Source organism: Lynx canadensis, chromosome A1 (genome assembly GCF_007474595.2).
Source record: "Lynx canadensis isolate LIC74 chromosome A1, mLynCan4.pri.v2, whole genome shotgun sequence".
In the NCBI taxonomy this organism is placed as follows: domain Eukaryota; kingdom Metazoa; phylum Chordata; class Mammalia; order Carnivora; family Felidae; genus Lynx; species Lynx canadensis.
In genome coordinates this window covers 100990311-101017069 of record NC_044303.2, presented here as the reverse complement: position 1 = coordinate 101017069, position 26759 = coordinate 100990311, and the positions used below count along the sequence as shown (strand labels likewise).

The following is a 26759-nucleotide window of genomic DNA, read 5'->3' as shown; positions in this document are numbered from 1 at the left end:
GATTTCTTTACAAATTATAAGGTAAAAACGTAGCAATAATTTACTCCAGTAATTTTTATGGGAAAGATTAGGATTATTGACTTTTAAAATAAGGTTTCTCTCGACTAAGTTAATTTCCCTCCTGTTCCTAATAATTGGTATTTGAGAAGGAATTTTAGGATAATATTTAAAAGTTAATTAAAAACAGTGTAAGCATTCGTGTCAGTCAAGCATGACCTCTGCTCTACAATGCATTTAAATGCATGCCACCTTGACCTGTAACACAGCAGTGTAAAAAATTTTGGTCAATATAAATCAAATGTACACTAATTTATTCAGCAGGTTCCCTGGTATCTGAATCAACATTAGAAATCTAACCAGTATTTGTTATTCTGTTATTGACAAAAGGAAGCATATTTAAATGATAACTAGTACTCATGGGTGTCATTTGGAAGTTAAATTGTTCCCCAAGGACAGCCTGCGTAAACATCTACATTTAAAGGTCATTTGCCACCAAATTATGAACAACTGTTGCATTTATTAGCACAAGCTCGATAATTTGGAAGCTGCCGCCATCAATTTTTACTGACAATGAGATCTAATTGTCCACTAATAATAAACAAGGAAAGCAGGCCTTTTCTACAAACTTTTATTCCCTGCACTACGATCACGTTTGGGAAACGGAGGTGCAAACTTTCCACGGGTATGCATCTGAAGGAAAGAACCTTCCAAGAGCAAGAAAGCACTAAACATAGTTTACCATAAATATCAGATCCTAAAATATTAAAGTGTGTTTTCTCGTGTCACACACATCTGAACTAAAACAAAAGAAAGAAAAACACTACCATGTTTATTGATGAAGTGCGTCTTTCAATCTTAGAAGGAAGTGTGATGGTGAATTCTACCGTGGGGTGCCCAGATATTTGGTCAAACATTGTTGTCTGTGTTTCTGTGAAGTGGTTTTGGGTGAGATTAATATTTCAACCTACAGACTGAGCAAAGCAGATTGACCCCTATGATGGTTGGCCTAGGGGTGCCTGGGCGGCTCAGTCGGTTAAGCGTCCGACTTCGGCTCACGTCAAGATCTCACAGTCTGTGAATTCGAGCCCCACGTTGGGCTCTGTGCTGACAAATCAGAGCCTGAAGCCCGATTTGGATTCTCAATCTCTCTCTCCCTCTCTCTCAAAAATAAATAAACATTAAAAAAAAAATTATAATGTGGTGGGCCTCCTTCGATTCTGGAGGCAACTTACTCTGAGTGTGTTATTCCAACCCCTTTACCAAATGACCCGAAGAGCTAATGCTTTCGACTAGGGTCCAGAACAAGAGAAGGATCTGCAAGAGGTCCGCAGTGCTGTGCAAAGGGCTTTGCCACATGGGCCAATATGATCCACCAGATCGCATAGTGCATGAAGTGGCAGAAGCCGACAGGGATGTTGTTTTGAGCCTCTGGCAGGCCCCCGCAAGTGAACGACAGCACAGGTCCTTAGGAAGTTAGAGCAAAACCCCGGCCATCCTCCATGAATAGCTACTTTCCTTTTGAGACAGAGTTCTTGGCTTGCTATTGCACCTTAGGAGGGACTGGAGGCTTGACAAGAGACTACCAAGTTACCAGGTGACCTGAGCTGCCCTTCATGCAGTGGGTGTTATCTGACCCACCAAGCTATAAAGCTGGGCACGGCAACACTCGCTTACCAAATTAAAATGGCGTATGCGTGATCAAGCCCAAGCCGGTCCTGAAGGCATAAGTTACGTGAAGAAGTGCCCCTGGTCCCCACTCCTGCCGCACTAGCTTCCCTCTCCAGCCTGCACCTGTGGCTTCATGAGGAGTTCCCCAGAATTAGTTGACAGAGGAAGGACCTGGTCGATGGAGGAGTCTGTACCATATGCAAGCACCTCTTGTGAATGTACACCTGGGCCATCTAGTCCCTCTCTGGGACATCTAGGAAGGACAAGAGTCAAGGGAAACCCTTCCTGGGGGCAGATTTCAAGCAATGCACCTAGCAGTTCACTTGGCTGAAAAGGAGAAGCGGTCAGATGTGCGATTAGATACTGATGCACGGGCTATGGTCAATAGTTTGGCTGGATGGTCAGGGAAGTGCAAAGAACATGACTAGAAAACTGGCTCTGAGGAAAGGGGAAGATGAGGTTACCTAGACAGACCTCTCTGAATAGGCAAAAGAAGGAGGAGGAGGCAACAAAGGAGTAGGAGGAGGAGGAGGAGGAAGAGAAGGGAAGGGGAAGGGAGGGGGAGGAGGAACACGTGAAACTTTTTTGTGTCTCATGTGAACGCTCATCGCTAGTGACTGCAGCAAAGGAGGATTTTAGCAATCAAGTAGATAGGATCACTTGTTCTGCAGATGCCAGTCAGGCTCTCTCCCCAGTCACTTCTGTCATTGCCCAATGGGCTCACAAAATGGCCATGGGGACAGGAATGTAGGTTATGCACGGGTTCAGCAACATGGACTTCCACTTTGTGAGTCCAGTCTGGGTATGACCACCACTGAGTGCCCAATCTGCCAACAGTAGAGGCCAGTTCTGCACCTCCAATCTGGCACCACAGGAGGAGGCTGATTACATTGGTTACACTTCCATTGTGGAAGGGACAGTGTCTGGTTCTCGCTGAAATAGACATTTATTCTGGATAAGGATTTGCCTTCCCTGTGTGCAATGCTTTTGCTACAACTACCATTCTTGGACTTACAGAATTCCTTATCCATGACCGTGGTATTCCACACAGCACTGCTCTGATCAAGTGGCTCATTTCACAGTAAACAAAATGATGCAGTGGGTCCATAAACATGGAATTCACTGGTATGATCATGTTCCCCACCGTCTTCAAGCAGGTGGCTGGAAAGAATGGTGGCATGGCCTTTTACACGCTCAGTTACAATGCCAGCTGGGTGGCAACACCTTGCAGGGTTGGGACAAAGTTCTCTAAGTGGCCGTATATGGCCTGAATCGGTGTCCAGTATCTGATGCTGTGTCCCCATAACCAGAATTCGGAGTTCTAGGAATCAAGGCATAGAAATGGGAGTGACATCACTCATTATTACCCCTAGGTGCCCAAAATTTTTGCTTCCAGTCTCTGTGACTTTATGCTTTGTTGGCCTGGAGGTCTTAGTTCCACAAGGATGAATGCTTCCACAAGGAGACACAGCAATTCTACTGAACTGGAAGCTAAGACTGCCACGTGGCCACTTTGAGCTCCTTGTGTCTCCGAATCAACAAGCAAGGGAGGGGATGACTGTGCTGGCTGGGGTGACTGATCCTGACTAGCAAGGGGAAAGGGGGCAACAGTGGAGACAAGGAAGATCAAATGTAGGATAGGAGGAGATCCTTAATGGTGTCTCTTAGTAGTAAGATGCCCTGTGATTAAAGTCCATGGAAAGCTACAATGACTCAATTCAAAAAGGACTACTAATGGTCAGACCTCTCAGGAATAAAGATCTGAGTCACCCTAAGTGGTAAAGAACCACAACCAGCTGAGGTGTTCGCTGAAGACAAAGGGAATACAGAGTGAGCAGCCAAAGAAAGTAGTTATAAATACCAGCCATGACCATGTGACAGGTCACAGAAATGAGGACTGGAATTGTCAAAATATTCCCTCCTTATTTTGTCTTCAGTACGTTTATGTGCTCACCTATTAACATATGTAAAGCAGGTATCTTTTTCTTCCCTCTCATCACTTTATCATGGAACATAAGAGGTAATGACTTCATATCGCAGAATTTGAGGAGTGCTAACTTAACATCATAGTATTTAACTTAGGGGATATCAAGGAGAAGAGTACACATGACTCAGGATTCATCACCTCTTCGGGGTAAGGGGTTCACGTGTTTTCAGTTGCACACTAGAGAGTTGTATCTTGCTGGGCAGAACTACGACCTTGTCAGTGTTTTTATTTGTAGCTTAGGTATGGTGTGAGGAGATGTGCAGGCGTGTCCACATGACAAAGGGTAGGTTTGTGATGGTTACTGTTATGTGTCAAGCTGACTGGGGCACAGGGCACCCAGATATTTGGTCACACATTTCAAATTGAGCACGTCCAAAATAGGATTTCTGATCTTTCCTCCAAAATCTGCTCAACCCCAATTCTTCATTTCACTAGTCCTCCTATTGGGTCTTTTTTTCTCACACTCCAAATCCAATCCATCAGTGAATCCCACCGGCTCCATGAGCAGAAATCTACCCACAATGCAACCTTCTTCCACTATGTCTACTTATAGAACTGTTCTCAGCCATCATCATCTTTTACCCAGGAAAGTACAATAGCTTCCTAATTGAGCTTTGTGGCTACACCCAATACTCCTAGAGTCTGTACTCACCAAAATGAGAATGATCTTTTTTTTTTTTTAATGTTTATTTATTTATTTTTTTTTTTTTTAATTTTTTTTTTTAATGTTTATTTATTTTTGAGACAGAGAGAGACAGAGCATGAACGGGGGAGGGTCAGAGAGAAGGAGACACAGAATCTGAAACAGGCTCCAGGCTCTGAGCTGTCAGTACAGAGCCCGACGCGGGGCTCGAACTCACGGACCGTGAGATCATGACCTGAGCCGAAGTCGGCCGCTTAACCGACTGAGCCACCCAGGCGCCCCTAATGTTTATTTATTTTTGACAGAGAGACAGAGAGTGAGGAGGGGAGGGGCAGAGAGCGGGGGTGGGGTGGGTGGGTGGGTGGGAAACACATAATCCAAAGCTCCAGGCTCTGAGCTGTCAGCATAAATTCCGAGGCAGAGCTCAAACTCACAAACCGTGAGATCATGACCTGAGCCAAGTCAGACGCTCAACTGACTAAGCCACCTAGGTGCCACGATACTGATCCTTTTAAAACAACTCCTGTCACCACCACATAAGGGCAGGGATTTCCATGTGTTTTCTTCACCGGGTCCTCAGCATCTCAAAGAGGGCCCGGCACATGGCTGGTGGTCAATGCTTACTAAACCTCATTACTCCTGTTTCCCATCTCTGAAAGTAGAAGTCTTATCAGTGCCTACCAGGCCTACCGGCTCGGTCCTCACCACCCGCCAGTCTACCTCACATTATCCCTCTACCATATGACCTGTGGCCTCATCTCGGACCACCCTCTATTCTCTGATTCAGTCCAACTGCCCTGGACTCATTTCTATTCCTAAAACACAGGGGGCACATTCCTATCTCATGCCCTTGATGCACGTGCTGTTCCCTCTGCCCGGAACACTCTTCCCCTAGATTACCTCATGACTCACCCCTCATCAACCTCAGGGCTCAGTTCTACTGTTACTCTCCCAGGGAGGGCTTCTCAGTACTCTTTACTCCCCTTCCCACGTATATTTGAATCAGTGGCACTTATCACTATCTGAGATATTATGTATAATGTACTTGTCAGGTCTATGACTGACCCTCTCCACCCATCCAACTAGAATGTAAGCTCCCTGGGGGACACTTCACTGCTCTGTTCACTGCTCTATCCCCAACAGGCATATTAGTGCCTGCCACACGGCTGGCTGTCAATAAACATTTGTTAAACAAACGATTAGTTTCCATATTTTCTTGACATTATAAACAATGTTACAAGAAATAGCTTCATGTGTCTACCTTTGTGCATTTGTGGGTAGAGACCAAAGAATGGAAAAGGTTAAGACTAAGAGTATACATTTTCTTTAATAAATATTGCCAAATTGGCTTCCAAAATACATCTTCCCAGTTAGTCTCACCAACAGAGTGTTAGAGAACCTGTCCCCCCTCAGCCCCATTCCCATCAGTACTGGTTTTTATCATTTTCATTTTACCTATTCATTTTTTTTTCAGTATGCTCTATGCCCAACATGGGACCTGAACTCACAACCCTGAGATCAAGAGTCGCATGCTCTATCCACTGAGCCAGCCAGGAGTCCCTTGCCTATTCACTTTTTAAAAGTCTGTTTTACTTTGTTTTTCTTTAATTACTGGTGAGAGTGACTATCTTTGCATATGTTTCGGTCATTTTGTACCTCTGATGTCTTTATTCTCTTACAAACCAACCAAGCAACCAACCAACATGCTCATTATTTACAGCTGCTTCCAGGGTAAAATTCTGAGTATCCACAGTCCCACTAACCACTCAACCCAAACTCCAAACTCGTGTTCTACACCCACTACCTACCCCTCCTTACTGACTCCCATTACTTCCTACCCTTCACCACGTCCTGCCTGGAACCAGAACCGGAAATGATCTTCCCTTGCCCAAACTGGCAAACTTCCACTCATCCTTCCTGAGCAAGCATTCAGGTCAGTTACCCCTGAGCCCACAACACTAGTACAATGCCTGGGAGACCTAAGCACATAATACACAATCACGTGAATGAGTGTTTTCTCTACCTGCCTTGTGTAATCCTGACAGTAATAACAATATCCATCCACTAGCAAGGTAGACAGAAGGGTGAGGGTGAAGAGGGGAAAGAAGCTTCTAGTTTCTCAAACAACTTCTAAATGCCTAAATGCAAAGAACTAAGGAAAAGCAGCTGGTAGGACTCAACTTACACACTGATTCTTCCCTCGAGTGAGAATTATAGGGTGAAAACCTAAGTCATTTGCCTTTTTAATAAAAATCAACAAGGGGACAATAGTTTATTTCAAATACCCACCTACCCAATACCTACTTCAAAAAGAAAGAAAGAAAGAAAGAAAGAAAGAAAGAAAGAAAGAAAGAAAGAAAGAAAGAAAGAAAGAAAGAAAGAGAAAAGCAACCACAAGGAACACTAGCATGTTTCAAACATGCCCAAACTAGTCAACAGCCATTGAGCCAGCAAATTACAAAGAGTGTATACTGAAATACCACTGCTTACCTATCAGATTGGCAAACACCCAAGGGCCTGACAACACATTCAGCTGGCAAGCTTGTGGGGAAACACATAATTTCATAAACTGCTATAGGAATGCAAAATAACACAATCCCTAAGGAAGGGGATTTGACAATATCTAGCAAAATTAAATAGGCATGTACCTTTTGATCCAGTAACCCACTGCTAGGAATCTATCCTAAAGATGCCCTGACAAAAATACAAAAACACATATGCACAAGGCTAATGACTGCGGCCAAAAATGGAAAACAACTGAGCTATTGAAAAGGAGGTGGCATCTTTAAATATGCCCATGGGGGGTGAACTACAAGTATATTGTTAGGTTAAAAGAAAAAAAAAAAGCAGGTGGAAAAAAATGTTTTAATACACTACTGTTTAATTTTAGACTACAGTTTCATCTAAGGGTACAAAAATGTACCTATATTTGTTTATATTTTTTTAATGGAAAGATAAAAAACTTTTTTTTTTTTTAATGGTCATCAAAGGGAGAGGAAGAGAGCAGAATGAAGGGAACATAAAAAGAAGCCAGTTTCAGCAGATAAACCTAAGGCAGCACATACTTTACACAAGTATAAAACAAAATCAGTTTCTAAAAAAAAAAGCCCTAAGGTGGAGGTTGGGTGACACAGTCTGTTAAGCACTCTTGATCTCACACTGTATGTGTCTGAGCCCAGCATCCGGCTCTGTGCTGATGTGTATAATGCGAGACAAAGTAAACTGCTAATCATGGTATTACAATTCCATCAGGCTCAGCATTTAAAGCACTGAGATTTTCGATGCGAGACAAAAGACACCACTGAAGATAAAAGATCAAGATAAAATTTCCTGTTGGCCTCAACTTAAAAAAATTCCTCTGCTGTGACCACCGAAGAGATCTCGAAACCTTCACAAATACCCTGTGCCCAGCTCATGGTCTCTAAATAGCATTTCTCAATACAAGCAACCAGAGGTCTTTAGGGAAAACCCTAATTCCAGACCTGGAGCAGGAAAGGTAAAAGATGTACCTTGAATACCTTGTTAGGAAGCAAGGAAGTGATCAAAGACCACTAAGATTGTGTCAGTGACAGAGCACCCAATTGGAAAATGCCAAACTTGAGGGGGGACTGGGTGGCTTAGTCGGTTAAGCGTCTGACCTTGGCTCACTCGGGTCATGATCTCACAGTTCGTGGGTTTGAGCCCTGCATGGGGCTTGCTTCTGTCAGCACAAAGCCTGCTTTAGATTTTCTGGCCTGCTCTCCCTGTTCCACCCCCTCTCCAGCTCGTGCTCTCTCTCTCTCTCTCAAAAATAAATAAAACGTTACAAAGAAACCAAACTTGAAAGATGGCCAAAGAGGGGCAAAAAGTATATCAGAATCATAAATGCAAGGGAATACATTGTATCGAATATGCTAATATCCACAAATTCATAACAATACTAATTTTTTAAAGAGAGCCTCTCTGAAAACCTTTAATTTGTGATCTTTGAGGCAGCCAACTTATGGTTTTGAAAAATAAATAATAAAAGAAAGAAGCAGGCATTTATCCTGCTTTTCCTGGAAAAAACTACACCTCAGGGTAACCAAGTTATGAGGCAAAGTTTCTTTGTACACATGTATTCAAGTCAATAAATGAAGGAAGAACGATAAAATTAAACTATCAATACTTAGCAACCACTAAGGAATAAAGAGATCTAGGCAATGCTCTTCAAGGGCTGCTAGCATCACAAATCAAAGCTGAAAATGACCCAGCCTCTGCCTTTTCATGACATAAGCAAATGAAAAAGGTATCATAGGGACGTAATCAGCAAAATTCAGTGGGGAAAACTCTATGGGACAAATGTCACAGTTTATACAACAAAATAATTGTAAAAGAAAAAAGAGAAAGAGAACGAGATGCTAAAAGAACTTAGAGATTAAGGGGCACCTGAGGGGCTCAGTCAGTTGAGTTTCCGACTCTTGGTTTCTGCTCAGGTCATGGTCTTAAGGCTTCGTGGGGTTCAAGCCCTGGTTGGGGCCTCCGTACTGACAGTAAGGAGACTGCTTGGGATTCTCTTTCTCTGCCCCTCCCCAACTTGCTCTGGGTATCCCTCAAAACAAACAAATTAAAAAAAAAAAAAACAAAAAACCCAGAACTGTTTAAAAGAGCCTACAGATTAAAAAAGATTAAGGACACATACTAAGCAATCACATGATATGGACCTAGTTTCAATCAAACAAACTACATTTAAAAAAAGAACATGCTTGGGAAAATTAAGAAAATGTAACAATGAATTGATACTTATGATAATAGAAGAATTACTGCTTTTTTTCTTACTGTTCATTTTTAAAGTGTCTGATAATTATATTAGGATTATATTTTTAAAGGAGAATCTTCGTTTTTTAGACACACATGCTGGAAATACTCAGAGACAGGTCTGAGATTTGATTCACAATGAAAGAGGGGAGAAGGTGAGGGGAAACGAAGCTGGCTGTAAGCTCATTATTTTAAAAGCTTAGTAAAGGCATCATTTTCTTCACTGCTCTATATGTTGGAATTTTTCATAACAAAAAAGGGAGGGGGGGCAAGACAACAGGAAATTAAAACAGAAAAAGCACATTCAAAGCAAAATAACAGAAAATTGCATTGAAAATCTGAATAAGAACCTGGAAAACCAGCATAAGAATGCAAGGTGTGAGCCTGATGGCCCCAGTGTTTTGCAGGGGTGCTGGGAATGGGGTAGAAAAGAGGAGGTGAGAAGCATGTATCTCTAGGCCCTCTAAAATATATCCTAATCACTTATGTAGCATCTTGGGAAAAAAAAAAAAAACAACATAGGCAGTAAATAAGGCTAGAAAACAAAACCTGAATTGATCACACAGTTTGAAAGTTGTACTAAGAATATGAAATGAATCCATGGTGTTACTTCTGAAGTACTTCAGAGTATTTGCAAAGATTTTATTTTATATAGCAGATGACTATTTCTCCTGGACTTTTGTTTACATTATTCATTGACATTAAAGAGCTTAAAAAAAAAAAAAAGTTAACTTCAAGGCAGTCCCTACTATTAAGAATAAATTATAAACATAGATTGATACATTATTCCTTGCACTTTGCAAGAATTATGTCATTTGAGCCTCAAACCACTCTACAGGGTAGGTAGTAGTATTCTCTTTTACAGATGAGGAAAATAAAGCACAGGGGATGAAGTGACTTGTCCAAAGTCAGACTTCAAGCTAAATGTTAGAGGCAAAATTTGAATGCAGACAGCATGAGTCTCTAGCCTGAGCCTTTCACTGTTAGGCTGTGTCAGCCTCTGTCACAAACTTGTGGAACAGAACAAGTAGGCTTTTTGCCAAATGGTAAAAACTACACATAAAGCAACTAAAATAGCTAAAATTTGATTTGATCCATACAGGTTCATTTCTAATGACACACGTGCCTCATTTTTGAGACAGTGTGCTGTAATTTGGACTACTAACTTAGTTTCACATCACGTCAGACAAAACTAAATGCAACATGATATCCTGGATTGGACATCAGTGGAAAAACTGGTGAAATGCAAATAAAGTCTGGAGCTTAGTTAATAGTAATATACCAATGCTAGTTTCCTTGTTTTGACATTACCATGGTGATATAGGATGCTAACGAGGGAAACTGGGTGAAGGATATACAGGTACTTGCATTTTCTAACTTTGCAACTTTGCTGTAAGTCTAAAATTATTTTACAATTAAAAGTTTATTTTAAAAAACACATATGGGGCGCCTGGATGACTCAGTCGGATGAGCGTCCGACTTCAGCTCAGGTCATGATGTATCTCACAGCTTGTGGGTTCAAGCCTCGCGTCTGGCTCTGTGCTGACAGCTCAGAGCCTGGAGCCTGCTTCAGATTCTGTGTCTCCCTCTCTCTCTGCCCCTCCCCCCATCTCAAAAATAAATAAATGTGTTTTTTTATTTTAACAAAAAATAAATAAAAAACATATAAATTACGGGGCACCTGAGTAGCTCAGTCAGTTGACAGTTAGACTGTTGATTTCACTCAGGTCATGATTTCAAGGTGGTGGGATCGAGCCCTGAGTTGGGCAGAGCATGGAGCCCATTTGAGGTTCTCTCTCTCTCTGCTTGCACACTCTCTAAAATATTAGTATACTAAAATAAAATTAAAAATATATATAAATTGCAAAATGAAAACTATTCAAAAAAAAAAAAGATTAAAATGTATTTCTAGCCCAAGGAAAATAAACTTCTGTCCCCAAATTTCTAAGCACCATACTTGCAGAATTCAATCCTCTTGTGCCCTATTTTGATTCTTAAGGTAGTATTGTGTTGGCTAACGTTCAAGAATATTTTCACAATTGTATATCCTGTCTTTAAGGGTAAGGAACATACCCTACCCGTGCCTGGTTTAATTATGCAGCACATATTTAATGTTTGCTGATGCTGTGAATTTATGGGCATGAGGCACTGTGGCGGCTATGTCCTTGTTACACAGAAGCCTCCTTCATCATAGATGCTTATAATGAGTGACTTTGAGATACTGTGGTGGACGTCGTGGTCTCACTGTCCTTCTGACCTTCTCCCACTGCCGTGCCTACTGGGTTAGGTGGCAGGAAGGGGACTGACCTCATTCCCAGCTCCAGAAAGGCCTATTATTTTAACTCCATCTAGTTAATGTAGTCTTGCCACGGTGATTGGTCCAGGTGGCTGTGGTCTCAGCCAATCAGCTCACAGAGCTCCCCCAGCAACAGGATTGGTTGAAAACCAACTGGGACTAATAGGATATGAAAGGAGAGGTATTTGTTCCGAGATTCTGGGGGGAAAGTGCCCATATCCTGAAGGAACGCCCTGGCTTCCTCTGGAAGTCAAGCACACACAATTTTTTTTTTTTTTTTTAATCTGCAACTTGTTCCTTTCGGTCACCAGGTGAAAGCAGAGGGGAGGGCCACTCCTGAATAGCCAGATGCCCTCATTCAACTTCTCATTTTCACAAACACAAAATGGCAATAAAAATATTTCCTGCAGATCACTGTTAATTCCAAGGCAATACCTGCTTTGGGGTTACGCTAAAAAACAACAAAAAGAATTGAGAACTGGAATATTAAGATGTCGATAATTGTGTGACAATACTGACATTTTGGTTATAGGTTTTTGGTTTTTTTTTTTAAGTCTTTACCTGTTGGATATCCTAAGTGAAATGGTTACAGGTGAAATTATAGCTTAGATTTGTTTTAAAATATTCCAGAATTTTTAAAAAAATGAAAAATAAGGGGCGACAAATGAAGTAATAATTTAAAATATGGAAAGTGAGTAATGAGTAAATGATTCCTCATGTTGTTCTATTTTTTTTGTATTTTAATCCATAAAGTATTCTAAAATTTTTAAAAATTTTTTAACGTTTATTTTTGAGAGAGTGTGCACGCGCAAGCGGGGGAGGGGGCAGAGAGAGGGAGAACAGAAACAGAAGCAGGCTCCAAGATCCCAGCTGTCAGCCCAGAGCCCTACATGGGGCTTGAACCCACAAGCTGTGAGATCGTGACCTGAGCCGAAGTTGGGCATTTAACCGACTGAGCCACCCAGGCGTCCATCTAAAAATTTTTTAATGTTTATTCATCTTTGAGATGAATTTGAGAGAGAGAGAGCGAAAGACAGAGAGCACAAGTGGCAGAGGAGCAGAGAGGGAGGGAGACATAGAATCTGAAGCAGGCTCCAGGCTCTGAGCTGTCAGCACAGAGCCTGATGTGGGGCTTGAACCTACAAACCGCGAGATCATGAGCTGAGCTGAAGTCGGACGCTTAACTGAGCACCCGGATGCCCCTATTCCATAAAGTATTAAAACAATAATGTTCCGTACACATATCTCAACATTATGATCGTGTATGTATGAAGCTGCCTTATGTAGCAAAAAAAAAAAAAAAAAAAAAAAAAAAGCATGATACATCAGGTACATCAGTGAGAGTCCAGAATCCAAGAAAAAGATTTGTATAACCATAACACAGACACATATAACACAGTCACATATAGTTAAAGCAAACTCGAAACACCACCTAATTCAATGCCTTTTTTCACAGCTATAAAAAATGAAATCTAATACATTCAACTTTTGTGTTGCTACCTAGGTAGCAATTCTTGTGTTGCTACTTTTAGCGACAACATATCTGAAACCTGAAAACAGTAGCCTACGCTGTCCCCCACCCCGCCCCCGGGGACCTGCTTACCACCACATCCAACGAACTGTCCAACATCCTTACAAGGCCACTCAGCCACCGCCAGCACCCTCCTTGCGGTAAAGCACCTACGGTGCTCTCTCTTCCCACCCCTTTGCTTCCTTCCCCCTCCTCCCTCAGGATGAAGTGCTGAGACATCCTTGCTCGGGCAGACTCTAGGAGTTTACTTTCAGTCCACCATCTTTCTTCACTCCACATGCTCTTCCTGGGAAGAGCATCAACTTTGATACTTTTTCATCTTTTGTGCTGAACCACCACCTAGAGCGGTATTTCTAGCCCAGACCTCTATCCTGAGCTCCAGAACTAAGCAGCCTCATCAATCACAAAAACCTCAATACGTCCGGCCCCAAATGAAGTTTCCTCCTTGCTTCTGCTCTGATTTGGTCAACAGCAACGGCATCCACGGGAGTCACCACTGTTGCCTCACGTCCAGTCTCCAGGCCCTGGAGATTGGCGTTTTCCCCTTTCCTTTCCCAGATGCCTTTAGTTCAGGCTCTCACCCTCTCTCTTTTCTGGTCCTTCTGCTAGCAGTCCTTAAATGATTAATGCTCCAGGGTCCTCTTTCTAAATGCAAAGCTCATCATCCTGTATTTACTTCCTTCCTAAAAATCCTCCAACGACTTCCCAAAGTCCAGAGCTGAAGTCCACAGTTCTTTACAGCTCTCAAGGCTACCGAGCTTGTCTCTCCCCACCTCTCTCGAGGGTCAGGAGTCACCCTGCAGAATCCCTGCTGCTACTAGAAACTCCAGTCTGCACCCAGACCCCCACCCACCCAGGGAGCTGCTTCACGCCTCATAATCACTGTTTTTCTGGTGTTCCTCTCCTATTAGAAGACTCAATCACTCATTATTTACTCAGCGCACATGTACTGAATTCTGACTACGTGATAGGCCCTGTACTGGAATACAGCTGTGGAGACGGACACTAAGTCTTAAAAAGTGTAGAGCCTTGCAGGGGAACAGACAGCCAACAAATAAGCTATGGGGACACAAGGTGGGTAGAGAATAACCCACCAATGAAGTAGTACTTGAGTGCATGTGAATTTTGTTAGAATATCCTCTCGGGCTTCTTTATAAACTTAAATGATTTACAAGCGCCCCTCCTCCCAGCTTGTTTGTTTGCTTGTTTGTTTAAATCTGGGAGCTTAAAATGCCTTGCCCTTAAGATGAGATTTTTGCCCTGCAATTCCTCCTTCTAGACTTCACAATGTCATCAAAAACCTCACCTGATTTCTAAAGTCAGCATTCCTAAGCAGCCGCCCCCGCCCTCCGCGGGCCCCATCCCCGCACACCACCCTAAGGCAGAGCACAAGTGCCCTCTCCCTCTGCCCCGCGAACACCAGGGCACCCTAGCCCTTTCCTACCTTGTCCCTCCAGGCTGAGAGTCCCTAAGGAACAACACCCCTGCACCTTTCAATTCCCCTCTCGACATCATGCAAGCCCACAGTCAATGTTTAAGTGCTCAAAGGGCAAAATTTCACTCTTTAAAGGTAAATTACCTTGTACACGGATCATAAGTTTGTATAATTTTTTTTTAAATAACAATGGAGCAATATCTATAAAAACTTTAAACAGCCCAGAAGTACCACTTCTAGTTAAGGTTCTAGGTAGATTCTAGTAGTAGGCATAAAAAAAGCATGTATGGGGATTTCTCAGGCCAACATTTGACACAGGTGCTAAAAATTAGAAGCAAATGTCCAAGCACCTGGGTGGTTCAGGTGGTTAAGTGTCCCACTCTTGTTATCAGCTCTGGTCATGACCTCATGGTTCATGAGTTCGAGCCCCTGTATGGCATCAGGCTCCATGCTGACAGTGTGAAGCCTGCTTGGGATTCTCTCTCTCTGTCTCTCTCTCTTTCTCTCTCTGCCCCTCCCCACTTGCTCTTCCTCAAAATAAAGATTTAAAAAAATGTTTTAAAAATTAGAAGCAAATGCCAGTCGCCATGAACAAGAGATCTGGGTAAACAAATGATGGAGTATTCCTTAAGAGGAAGATCCTTTGCTAGTAGCTAGGAGGAGACAGACCTATCCATATCGGCACAGAAAGATATCCATGTTGTAGGATGAATCTTACAACTTATTCTAAGGGGAAAAAAGCATCATGTTTTCAGGGCAAACAGAAAAGTCTCTAAGACAGCAGCCCCATGTTTTATGTCTTTAGGGCAAGGGATTAGAAGCAAGGAGATAAAAACCACACTTCGCTACAATGAACCTCTTATCACTGAATTTGTTTGAGCACACTATTTCTTAAATTTAAAACAGACATAACCACTAGAGTAAAAAGATGTGCTTTACTCCGAAGTATCCATTATTTCACAAGTTTCTTATTGAGCAACCTGCGATCGTATTTTTAAATACTGAGGGTTTGTTAAAGGCGAAATATTATCCGCTGCTAAATTCCCAGGACCTAGAATACAGACAGGGAGCAGGCATTCAGTTAATATTTGCTAAATGAGTAACTGCTGAGCAGTTACAAAATAGCTGCTCAGAGGGAACAAAGTATCCAATAGCTGCTTCCTAGACTCATAGAGGAAAAAAAAAAATCACTTGCAGTGGTATCTTAACAATATGGTTACCAGTCTAAAGGAGATGGGATTTTTGTAAAAAGTTAACTTTTAAAAAGCACGCCAACTGTCATCACATAGGCAACCTTCACACTGCCAAGTTGACCAAGAAACGGGCTCCTTCCAAATCGATTTAATTCACAACCTGGCACATGCCTGGTAGTAATACAAGTCAGGAAAAGGTATTTGAAAACAGTGTGGGAAAACACAGATGCAGTAAGAGAAGAGAATCGCTAATGGCAAAAAGCCTTAATGTTGATTTGAAAGTGCTTCTTTGGGGAAGTAACTAACTTTAGTTTGGATTACTGAGACCGCCTTCATCTAAAAATGACCAAACAACCAGGCTATGATCTTCAGATCCTAAAGAATGTCCCCAAGATGGTAAGCCCTCCATGACTGTTGATGCTGATGGGGGAAGTGACCTATCTGGAAGAATTAAAGACAACCCAGGTTTCAAGGCTTTAAGGAAAAGGGTTTGCATAGTTCAAGCTTAAATTCAATCTCCCCCCCCCCCCCCCCACACACACACACCCGCCCTTTTTAAGTAAAATAGACAATATTTAACCAAATGTCAATTCATTGTAAAGACTTATTTATATAAATAATGGCCAAACAGATCTCAGCTCTGCCCTCCCCCACCCTCCCCAGTTGTAGTTTCCTCCCCAAAGGAAGGCACTCTGAGTGCTTCTTTTGGGACACCTGAACCCAGAGGTCCACTTAATCCTAAAAGCCCACATACTCCCTGATTTTTTTTTTTTTAATCACTGCTCTTACGTCTCAAAATTCCCTTGAGAGGTAGATTTAATCCTCCCTATGAAAACACACAAGGTTCCAAATAGGCTGTCACCAAAACCCAGGAACGTTTAGAGGAGAGAAAGGTTCAAACCCTTGCCTGCCGAATTAAAGTCTCTGGTGTTTAGCAAGCGATTGAGTTAGAGCTGAATAATGTGGTCACTCCTTTCAGGCTGCCCTCTGCAATCTTCTCTGCCTACCTGCTCTTTAACAACTGGAAATAAAATTCTTTCAAGGTCCAACAAGCATGAGGAATTTCTCCCTTTAGCAATGATGGTCTAGATAAAGGTGCCTACGTTCACTGGGAAATCAACCACCCACACTTTACTGAACTCATTGCCCAAAGGTCCCAGGCCCTCCCTCGCCCTCCCGACACACTCTTCCACGCCTGAGATGAAGGGCCCTGTTTCTCAGTTCTCAGGGATCAGTCTCAGGTACGGAACAGGTGCTCAGAAAGTACCTGATGATGGCATCTCAAGGCACTGAACAACGAGGAGAGGAAAAAAAAAAAAAAAACTTTGGAAGCCATCTAAAAGCAACACACGTGCTCACTCGGGCTTTAATAAATCGCTACAAATGATTTTTTTTTTAATTAGCATGTTTTCCATCTGAATGGACCCACGGAACTTGGAAACGGACATCAATCCGCCGCGAAGCCACTCCTGTCTGGGCGGAGAGGGGGTAGCCGTGCCAGACACGAACGCAGCCCACCCCGGGCTGCAGAGGGCGAGCGGCGGGGAGAATGGCGAGCGCGGCGCACGAGGGCTGGACTCCCCGCGCTCCTGCCCCGAGGCCCGGAGCGGGGCCGGGAGGGGGAAGGGAGCGAATCGGGGCCGCCGCGCCGCGGAGGGGGCCCCGTCTCCCTGACAACCGCGCCGGGGCGCAGCCCAGCCTCAGGCCCGGGGGAAGGGAGGGCAGCCCGGGGACCCCCCGCGCAGGGCGGGCGGCGGCCGGGGGCACCACCGCTCTCAGCAGCCGCGGGCCCCGCTCGGGGGCCCTGTCCGGCCGCGGCCCGCGCCTACCGTGTATCCCCGCTCCAGGTCGCTCTCCTCGTAGCGAAAGGACGGGATGTAGACCTCCATGGCCGCGCCAGCCGGCCGGCGGAGGGCGAGCGGGGGGCGGGCTCGCGGCCGCAGCTCCGCCCCCGGCCGAGCGCCCCGCCTCCCTGCCCTGCGCCCCCGGGACCCACAGGCTGCGCGGCCCGGCCGGGAGCCGCCGCCGCCGCCGCCCCCGGCGCACCACTGGCGCGCCGCGCTCCTGGGGGCACGGGGCGGGGAGCTGGGGGCCCTCCGCGGCGGAGGGCGCGGGGCTCCGGGCTCCCGGGTCCGGGCCCGCAGGGCGGCGGAGCGGAGCTGGGCCCGGAGGAGGCGGGGCCTGCAAACCTGTGAGTCTGCAGAAAAGGGGTGTGCGCGCCTCCGCGCCAGGCGCCGGGACCGGGCCGCACCCGGGCGCTCCCTGTCCTTCGGGCGCCCGCCCGCGCTGTGTCTGCAGTTCCCGAGACGCCACCCGAGCGGATGGCGGGACCGCGGGCGACAGAAAAGCATGGAGCTCCTGGGTTCGGTTTCGGATGCTTGGGTTTTCGTTTTTAACTCTCGGCTGGCAGGAACAGCAGCGAACCCTCCCAACTTTTTACCCAGACTTTTCTATTTACCTTAGAGTCCAAGGTCAGCGTCTCGTTCTGAGTTCGCCCGCGAAGCTGGGGATGGTATTGTAATACTAAACCTGAAAGTCAGCGGGCCACAGACACCCACGTTCTGGCTTCTAGGTCCAATTCTAAAATACTGCCTTTGAGTATCTGTGGCGTTTTAACTAGAAGACAGACAGACACACGAAGAAGAAAAGAGAAGAAGGAAGAAAAGAAAAGAGAGGGCCCGAATGTGCTCTTCAGGCCAGGACCAGATAAACTGAAAGTGCCTAACAGATGAAATGTTAGCAGATTACCTTTGCAAACTCTGCCTTAGATTAAAGCATGGAGGGGCGCCTGGGTGGCTCAGTCGGTTAGGCGTCTGCCTTTGGCTTAGGTCATGATCTCTCAATTTGTGGGTTCCAGCCCCACGTCCGGCTCCGTGCTCACAGCTCAGAGCCTGGAGCCTGCTTCGGATTCTGTGTCCCCCTCTCTCCCTGCCTTTGCCCCGCTCATGCTGTCTTAAAAATAAGTAAACGGTAAAAAATAAATAAATAAATAAAGCATGGAGCAGAATAGAAACTTGGAGGTGACTTGTGGGTCACATTATGAAGTGACCAGCCAGTGAGCGTTGGGGCTGCAGGCAATCAGCTTCTCAACCTCACAACCCAGAGATCAAAAAGTCCCACACTCTATTGTCAACCCACAGATCAAAGAGTCCCACACTCTATTGTCAACCCACAGATCAAAGAGTCCCACACTCTATATCCTCAGAGCCAGCCAAGTGCCCCTAAACGCGTGCTTCCAACTCTGTTTGCTCTGGAGGCCAGGGGCATTACAACTTGGTAAGCTCTGAAGTTTATCCTGAGCCCCTAAATCATGGGAAAAGACAAAGCATCAGGCCCTTTCCTTTAAGAACTTGGCTGATGTGTGGGTTGCCTTGGTGGCTCAGTAGGTTAAGCGTCAGACTTCGGCTCAGGTCATGATCTCCACTGACAGCTCAGAGCCTGGAGCCTGCTTCAGATTCTGTGTCTCCCGTCTTTCTGCCCCTCCCATGCTCATGCTCTGTCTCTCTCTCTCTCTCTCTCAATAACAAACGTTAAAAAAAAAAAAAAAAGAAAGAACGGGCCTGATGTGGACCTACAAAACCTCATTAGCCTCATCTGAAGACCTGTCTGCTGACCCACACACTTTCGACTCCAGCATCCCCCCCCTCAGAACTCCATGCCTCAGCAGAAATCTGTGCCCCGTGACCAGACTCGTCTTCCTCTTTTCTTCTGCTGGCCAGCATCTCATGTTAGGAAACAGCTCTATGGACACCATGCTGAGTTCAGAGCCTGGCTTATAGGTTCTCTTAAGCCTCTGGTGACTATCACCGGGTGTTTTGTGATTCACTTCACTGCCTCACCCAGTAGGTTTTAGGGCATATACCTTTAAAAATATTTTTTTTATCCCCTGCTTGGCACTTTGCCTGGCACATTTTTCTTGAAAGCCTTGCATAAGCATTTAAATAATCTCTACAGGGGCGCCTGGGTGGCTCAGTCGGTTAAGCGGCTGACATCGGCTCAGGTCATGATCTTGCGGTCCGTGAGTTCGAGCCCTCGTCGGGCTCTGTGCTGACAGCTTGGAGCCTGGAGCCTGTTTCGGATTCTGTGTCTCCCTCTCTCTGACCCTCCCCTGTTCGTGCTCTGTCTCTCCCTGTCTCAAAAATAAATAAAACGTTAAAAAAATAAATAAAAAATAAATAATCTCTACAAAAGCAGCAGAATGCGGCAGGTACTATGGCAGATGCTATTAACTACCCTGTCTCAGTATTAAGCTTTCTGATAACCCCATGAGGAGGTGTGATCTGCTGTAGGACTTGAAAGAACTAAGAAGTAGTGTTTCTTTTTTGTTGTTGTTGTTGTTGAAGTTTGTTTTTATTTATTTTGAGAGAGAGAAGGGGGTAGGGCAGAGAGAGAGACGGAGACAGAATCCCAAGCAGGCTGTGTGCGGTCAGCACAGAGCCCAACACTGGGCTCGAACTCATGAACCATGACTTCATGACCTGAGCCGAAATCAAGAGTTGGATGCTTAACTGACTGAGCCACCCAAGGCACCCCCTGTCTTGTGTGGTTTTTTTTTTTTTAATAATAATGGTGAGGTGCCAGGTTGGCTCAGAAGAGCATAGGACTCTTGATCTCGGGATTTTGAGTTTGAGCCCCATGTTGGGTGTAGAGATTATTGGAAAAAAAATCATGAGTCTTAAAGTTTAAAAAACATGAATAAAATAGGGGCACTTGGGTGGCTGGGTCGGTTAAGCATCTGACGTCAGCTCAGGTCATGATCTCATGGCTTGGGGGTTCGAGCCCCACATGGGGCTCTGTGCTGACAGGTCACAGCCTAGAGCCTACTTTGGATTCTGTGTCTCCCCCTCGCGCTGCCCCTCCCCCGCTCATGCTCTGTCTCTCTGTCTCTGAAAAATGAATAAACCCTAAATAAATAAATGAATAAAAAAATAAAATCTTTAAAAAAAAAGTCTCAGTGGTTCATGTAACCCAGGATTATGCAACCATAAAATCCTTGTGCTAGAGATTGCTGAGCAAACTTTTAGCATGCTTTCTACACTCTCCTACCCCAAAGCCTGCTAGTAACCTGGCATACACATTTTTGTCTGGCATCACTCACCTGTTTACCTGTTGAACTGAACAGGCAGAAATGTGTGGATCTATGAAGATCTGACAGAACGGTCCAAGTGAAACCTATTTGCTGTATTCTAATAGCTGTGTATAATTTAATTTTGCCTTGCTGAAAATCCAATATGTGGGTGTGTTCTTGGGGTCTATCGGCTCAGCCATAAGTGGTATCGCTATTATTTCAGTTATTATAGATGGCGTAATTGAGGCTTAGACAAAATGAGTATGAAATTCCTAGCTAATAGAAGACCTTGATTTTTTTAAAGAGCTAAATTTCTTTTCTTTTTCTTTCTTTCTTTTTTTGGCGGGTGTGAGGGGGAGAGGGAGAGACAGAGTATGATTGGGACCAGAAGAGGGACAGAGGGAGAGGAAAAGAGAGAATCTTAATGGAGTCAGATGTGAGGCTTGATCTCAGGACTATGAGATCATGACCTGAGCCTAAATCAAGTCGATGATTAACTGAGCCACCCAGGCTAAATTTCTAACCAAATTCTGTGAGTAACCACTAAGACGGGGAGAAAAGAAGAACACTAAAGAGAACATGGCAACTATTTTATCCTGTTGTTCCTACATAATTTTTAGACTTACTCTACGATCAGCGACAAGCCAGCTAAATTTTTTCTCAGAACCTTAATAAAAATACATGGCAAATACATACATAAGACATTGAACAGTTAGTATCTGTTAATAAAAGTAAAAAATATGGGGCACCTGGCTGGCTCAGTCGGTTAACCTCTGACTTCAGCTCAGGTCATGATCTCACCGTTCCTGAGTTCGAGCCCCACGTCAGGCTCTGTGCTGACAGCTCAGAGCCTGGAGCCTGCTTTGGATTCTGTGTCTCCCTCTCTTTCTGCCCCTCCCCTGCTCACACTCTGTCTCTGTGTCTCAAAATTAAATGTACAAAAAAATTTTTTTAAACAAAAGCAAAAAATTTGCATAACCAAAATAATAAAATTCTGTTAGAACCCAGGTATAAAACTCTTACAGTAAAAATACCATATTTACATAATACTGGGTAGAAATATATTTTAGCAATATAAACTACTTAAAACACCAACTTATATTAGTTTTTGACCTGAGTTCAAGAGTTGAATGCTCTAACGACTGAACCAGCCAGGCACCACTATGTTAGAAGTTTTGACCAAAATCTATCAGGAATGTATTACATATTCAACATTCAATTATAAGACTAATACATCATGACCAAATAAGAGTTATCCCAGCAACATAAAGGTGGTTATGTTGTGGATTTCCTAAACATTAGGAAATCCGTTGACGCATTTCTTAGCATCATATTAGAAAAGAAAACCAAATGAATATTTCAATGATCCTAAAAACCGTTAATAAATCAGTGTACCACTTCCTAATAATTCTTAGACTAGGAAGAGCTAGAAACATCTTTTTTTTTCTTTTAAAGCTTATGCATTTATTTTGAGAGAGAGAGAGAGAGAGAATCATGTGCATGAGTTGGCAAGGGGCAGAGAGAGAGGGAGAGAGAGAATCCCAAGCAGGCTCCACACTGTCAGCACAGAGCCCGACACAGGGCCTGATCTCATGAACCATGAGATCATGACCTGAGCTGAGATCAAGAGTTGCACGCTTAACAGACTGAACCACCCCAGCGCCCACCTTTAGCTTAATAAAGGTTAACTACCATAATCCCACAGCAAATCTATTCAGCATTATATGAGGAGACATCATAACAGTACCAATAAGTGTATCACAACTGTTCTTTCACATTTTGCTGGAAGCCAGTGAAATAAGACACGTAAAAGACCTAAGAGGTACAGATATTGGATAGGAAGACAGAAAACCAAGGTCATGTGTAGATGAACTCTACATAGAACACAGTCAACTAAAAAATTATTAGAATGAATTAAGGTTTCATAAGGCACCATATATTAAATCAATATATACTAATCAGTAGATTCTTATACAATAGCTTTCTTACACACTAACATTAATCAGTTAGAAAACAACATTGGGAAAAACAGAAGATATCACCAGTAACAACCTTTAAAACTTATAATGTCTAAGGATAAACTTTACAATAAATGTTCAAGACCTTTTGAAGAAACATAAAAAACTTTATTAAAGGACATAAAGAAAGGTCTGCAAATAGTTACAGCATGTTCCCAGATGGAAAGAATCAATTATTTTAAAGATAGGAGATTTCACCAATATGATTTATAAAGTCAATGCAATTAAAACCCCAATAAGCTAAGAAAAGTGACAAGCTGGTTCTAAAATTCACATGAAAAATGAATAGTCAGGGCAAGTTTGAACAAGAAGAAAAATGAATGAAGGCATAAGTTAATTTACAGGACATCAAAACATTATAAAGCCATAACACAGACCTTCTTTGACTTACAATGTGGTTATGTCCTGAGAAACCCATCATCAGCTGAAAATAGCATTAAGCCAAAAATGCATTTAATACTTGCTTAACCTAGTGAACATCAAGTCTTAGCCCACAATGTCCAGAACATGTCCAGAGTGTTTCTGTTAATCTACGTTTGGGCAAAATCATCAAACACAAAGACTATTTTATAACCAAGTATTGACTATCTCCTGGAATTTATTGAATACTGTATGGAACAGTTAAAAAAAAAAAAAAAGAATGCTGTAGGTGTGTTAGTTGTTCACCCGTGTGATCTCCTGGTCGATTGGGAGCTATGGCCGCCCAGCATCACAAGAGAGTATCATACTACACATCATCAACCTGAGAGAAGGTGCAAATTCAAAATGTGAAGAATGGGTATTGCCTTGGCACCAGGATAAAGGCAAAAACTCTTGAGCTAAACCAGCATAGGTCAAGGAGAGTCTGTAATGAAGCCAGGGTCATCCTGGAACAGAATGAGACAATGCTCCAGGGACCCAAGTAGTCTGGAAACAGATCCCTGAATATATGGCAATGTAGCATGAATCACACAGTGTTATTTCAAACTCCAATTCAATACCAATAAATGGTATTTACTTAGCTTTCATAAATGTTTAAATTGTAAAATTTCAACATATGTTAAAAATAAATGGTGTTTAGATAAATGGTATAGAGAAGAGTTTATAGACAACTGGCTATCCTTTTGAAAGAAAAATAAAATAGGTTTCAAAAATGAATTCCAGGGGCGCCTGGGTGGCTCAGTCGGTTAAGCATCCGACTTCGGCTCAGGTCATGACCTCACGGCCCATGAGTTCGAGCCCCGCGTCAGGCTCTGTGCCGACAGCTCAGAGCCTGGAGCCTGTTTCAGATTCTGTGTCTCCCTCTCTCTCTGACCCTCCCCCGTTCATGCTGTCTCTCCCTGTGTCAAAAATAAATAAACATTAAAAAAAATTAAAAATGAATTCCATATAGAGTAAAAATCTCTATGAAAAAGCAAAGCTATAAAAACCTTCATGTGGACGAAATCTTCTTATTACAATATACAAAATGTCAAAGACATTGATGGAAAGCTATTTTAGACTAGATAAGGATTTAAAATTACACTTGACCCCTGAATAAAATAGGGGTTAGGAGCACTGACTCCCCCTGCAGTTAAAAATCCATGTATAACTTGGGGTGCCTGGGTGGCTCAGTCAGTTAAGCGTCCGACTTCAGCTCAGGTCATGATCTTGCGGTTCGTGGATTTGAGCCCCGCGTGGGGCTCTGTGCTGACAACTCAGAGCCTGGACCCTGCTTTGGATTCTGTATCTCACTCTGTCTCTACCTCTCCCCCGCTCACACTCTGTCTGTCTCTCTCAAAAATAAACATTAAAAAAATTTTTTTTAATCCACGTATTACTTTTGACTCCCAAAAAACTAAAGTACGTATAGCTTACTCTTGACTAGAAGCCTTACCCAGAACATAAACCTTCAATTACACATTTTGTATGTTAGATGTATTATATACAGTATTCTTTCAATAAAGAAAGCTTAGAGAAAAGAAAATGTTAAAATCATAAGAAAGAAAATACAGGTACCATAATATACTGTATTTATAAAAAATTCCACATGTAAGTGGACCCGCACAGTTCAAACCCATGTCGTTCAAAGGTCAATTGCAATGTAAACCAAAGAGAATAAAGTTTAAAAAAACATTCAACAAGCAGAGAAAAATATTTTCAACCTGTATAACAGAGGACTAATGTACATTATACACGTAAAGAATACACAATTTTTTTAACAGCATAATAGGAAATGTTCACAGTTCGAACAGGCATTTCCCAGAAGAATTCAATTGGGCCCAAAGATCTGTGTTAAATGTTTATTAGCACATAACAAATTACCTCCCGCCACAATTTAGCAATTAATACTTATCATCTCTCACGGTTTCTATGGGTCAGGAATCTGGGAGCAGCTTTGGCTGCCGTCAAAATATCCACCAAGGCTCAGTCATCTCCACAGTCTACTTACTGCACTATGGGACCCACCAACGAGGTGGGTCACTCACATGCCTGGCAAGTTCATGTTGGTCACTGGCAGGAGGCCTCCGCTCCTGGCCTCTTGGATCTTTCCATCTGTCCCTCTGCATATCCTGAAAACATGGAGGCTGGCTTCCCCCAAGGCAAGAAATATAAGAGCTAAGGACAGAGGCCACAGTGAAACCACACAATGAATACTCCGTTGCTGTTTAAAAAAAGAAAGAAAGAAAACCTATCTAGAGAGCTCTGGGTTACGATAGGAAATTGAACATCCGTAACTGATTTCACGTTTTCCTCCAGCCCCAGTAAAACTACAAGGAACTTTCCCTTTTTTTCCCTTACACCCATCAAAATAGGGAAAACAGGAGAAGAGAGAACAGCAACAAGATATTTGTGAGCTACAAAGCAGATGGATGAGAAGTAACTGTTGTAGCAAACAAGAAAAAGCTGAATTTCAATGGGAAAGCTGAAAACCAGCCTGATTTACACAGCACAGCAGTCAAAGGCACAGCAACAGGGAACAGCAGGTGCCTCCCAGAATGGGAGGGGGCTGGCTACAACTCGGAAGATGGAGTGACACCTAGCTGAGAATCGGGAAGACCCCTTCCTTCATCACCTCCTCACCTCCATGCTATTCTAGACGTGCTGGAGGTTATGTCCTCAAGAGAGGGGAGAAGACAGAGTCCTCGCATTGTAAAGACCACCTGTCTGAGGGTCTAGGGGTGGTGGCAATATACATGCCGAACGATGAACGTTGAAAACTTTCCTACCTTCCAGGCAGGAAACAGGAAAAGCATTCTCTGGAAAATCTGAGCAGCCCAAGAGGAGAAATCTGGAGACACCCACATTGGAAATTTCCTACAAACAGCTCAGTGAGATCACTCTTCAGTGATGCTTAAATCTCACAGGTCCCATGACTATGCTCAGAGCACCCAACTGGCTTTCGCTGCTAAACATGTTTCACTGCTAAATGTGAAGAGACATTCAGTGATTAGTAGGTATCTGAGGAAAGCATCTAACGTGAAAGAGAGGCCAAAATAGAGAAAATAATTTTGAGGATACAGAAACGGGGAGGAAAAGAACTTTAAAAAGTACAATAAAAAGTAACATTCTCAGAGAGATACAGGCCTTAAAGATAGCCCTGAATTCCTGATCAGTTCCGTGTCTGACTCCAGCTCAGGTCATGATCACATGGTTCACGAGTTTGCACCCCGCATGGGGCTCTCTCCTGTCAGCACAGAGCCTGCCTCAGATTCTCTGTCTCCCTCTCTTACCGCCCCTCCCCCACTTGCTCTCTCAAAAATAAACATAAAATAATTTTTTAATGTTTATTTATTTCTGAGAGAGAGAGAGAGAGAGCTTGAGCAGGGAAGGGGCAGATAGAGAGGGAGACACAGAATCTGAAGGAGGTTCCAGGCTCTAAGCTGTCACCACGGAGCCTGAAGCGGGGCTCGAACTCTTGAACTGTGGGATCATGACCTGAGCCAAAGTCAGATGCTTAAACGACTGAGCCACCCAGGCGCCCCCAAAATAAATAAACATTAAAAAAAAAAAAAAAAGGAATGATCACAAAACAAAGAAGTATAATCAGAGAGTAGAAAAAAATGACAGAAATGGAAAATAAGAAAGAAAAATATTGGCCCAAGTCCGGGATATCCAATATCCAAATGATGGGTCTTCCAGAAAGAGAAGACAGAGAATACAGAAGGGAAGACATCATGAGTGA

At 43.5% G+C, this 26759-nt stretch overlaps 1 protein-coding gene across 1 annotated transcript in view; it reads right to left on the bottom strand.

The window, feature by feature from the left end:
- The window catches only part of SNX24 (sorting nexin 24), a 161142-nt gene extending 143689 nt beyond the window's left edge, over positions 1–17453 (bottom strand). Inside the window, exon 1 of the mRNA XM_030317150.1 lies at positions 17359–17453. Within this exon, the coding sequence (XP_030173010.1) occupies positions 17359–17418 (60 nt within the window). The 5' untranslated portion in view covers positions 17419–17453. The remainder of the gene's footprint in view (positions 1–17358) is intronic.
- Between the last annotated feature and the right edge of the window lie 9306 nt (positions 17454–26759).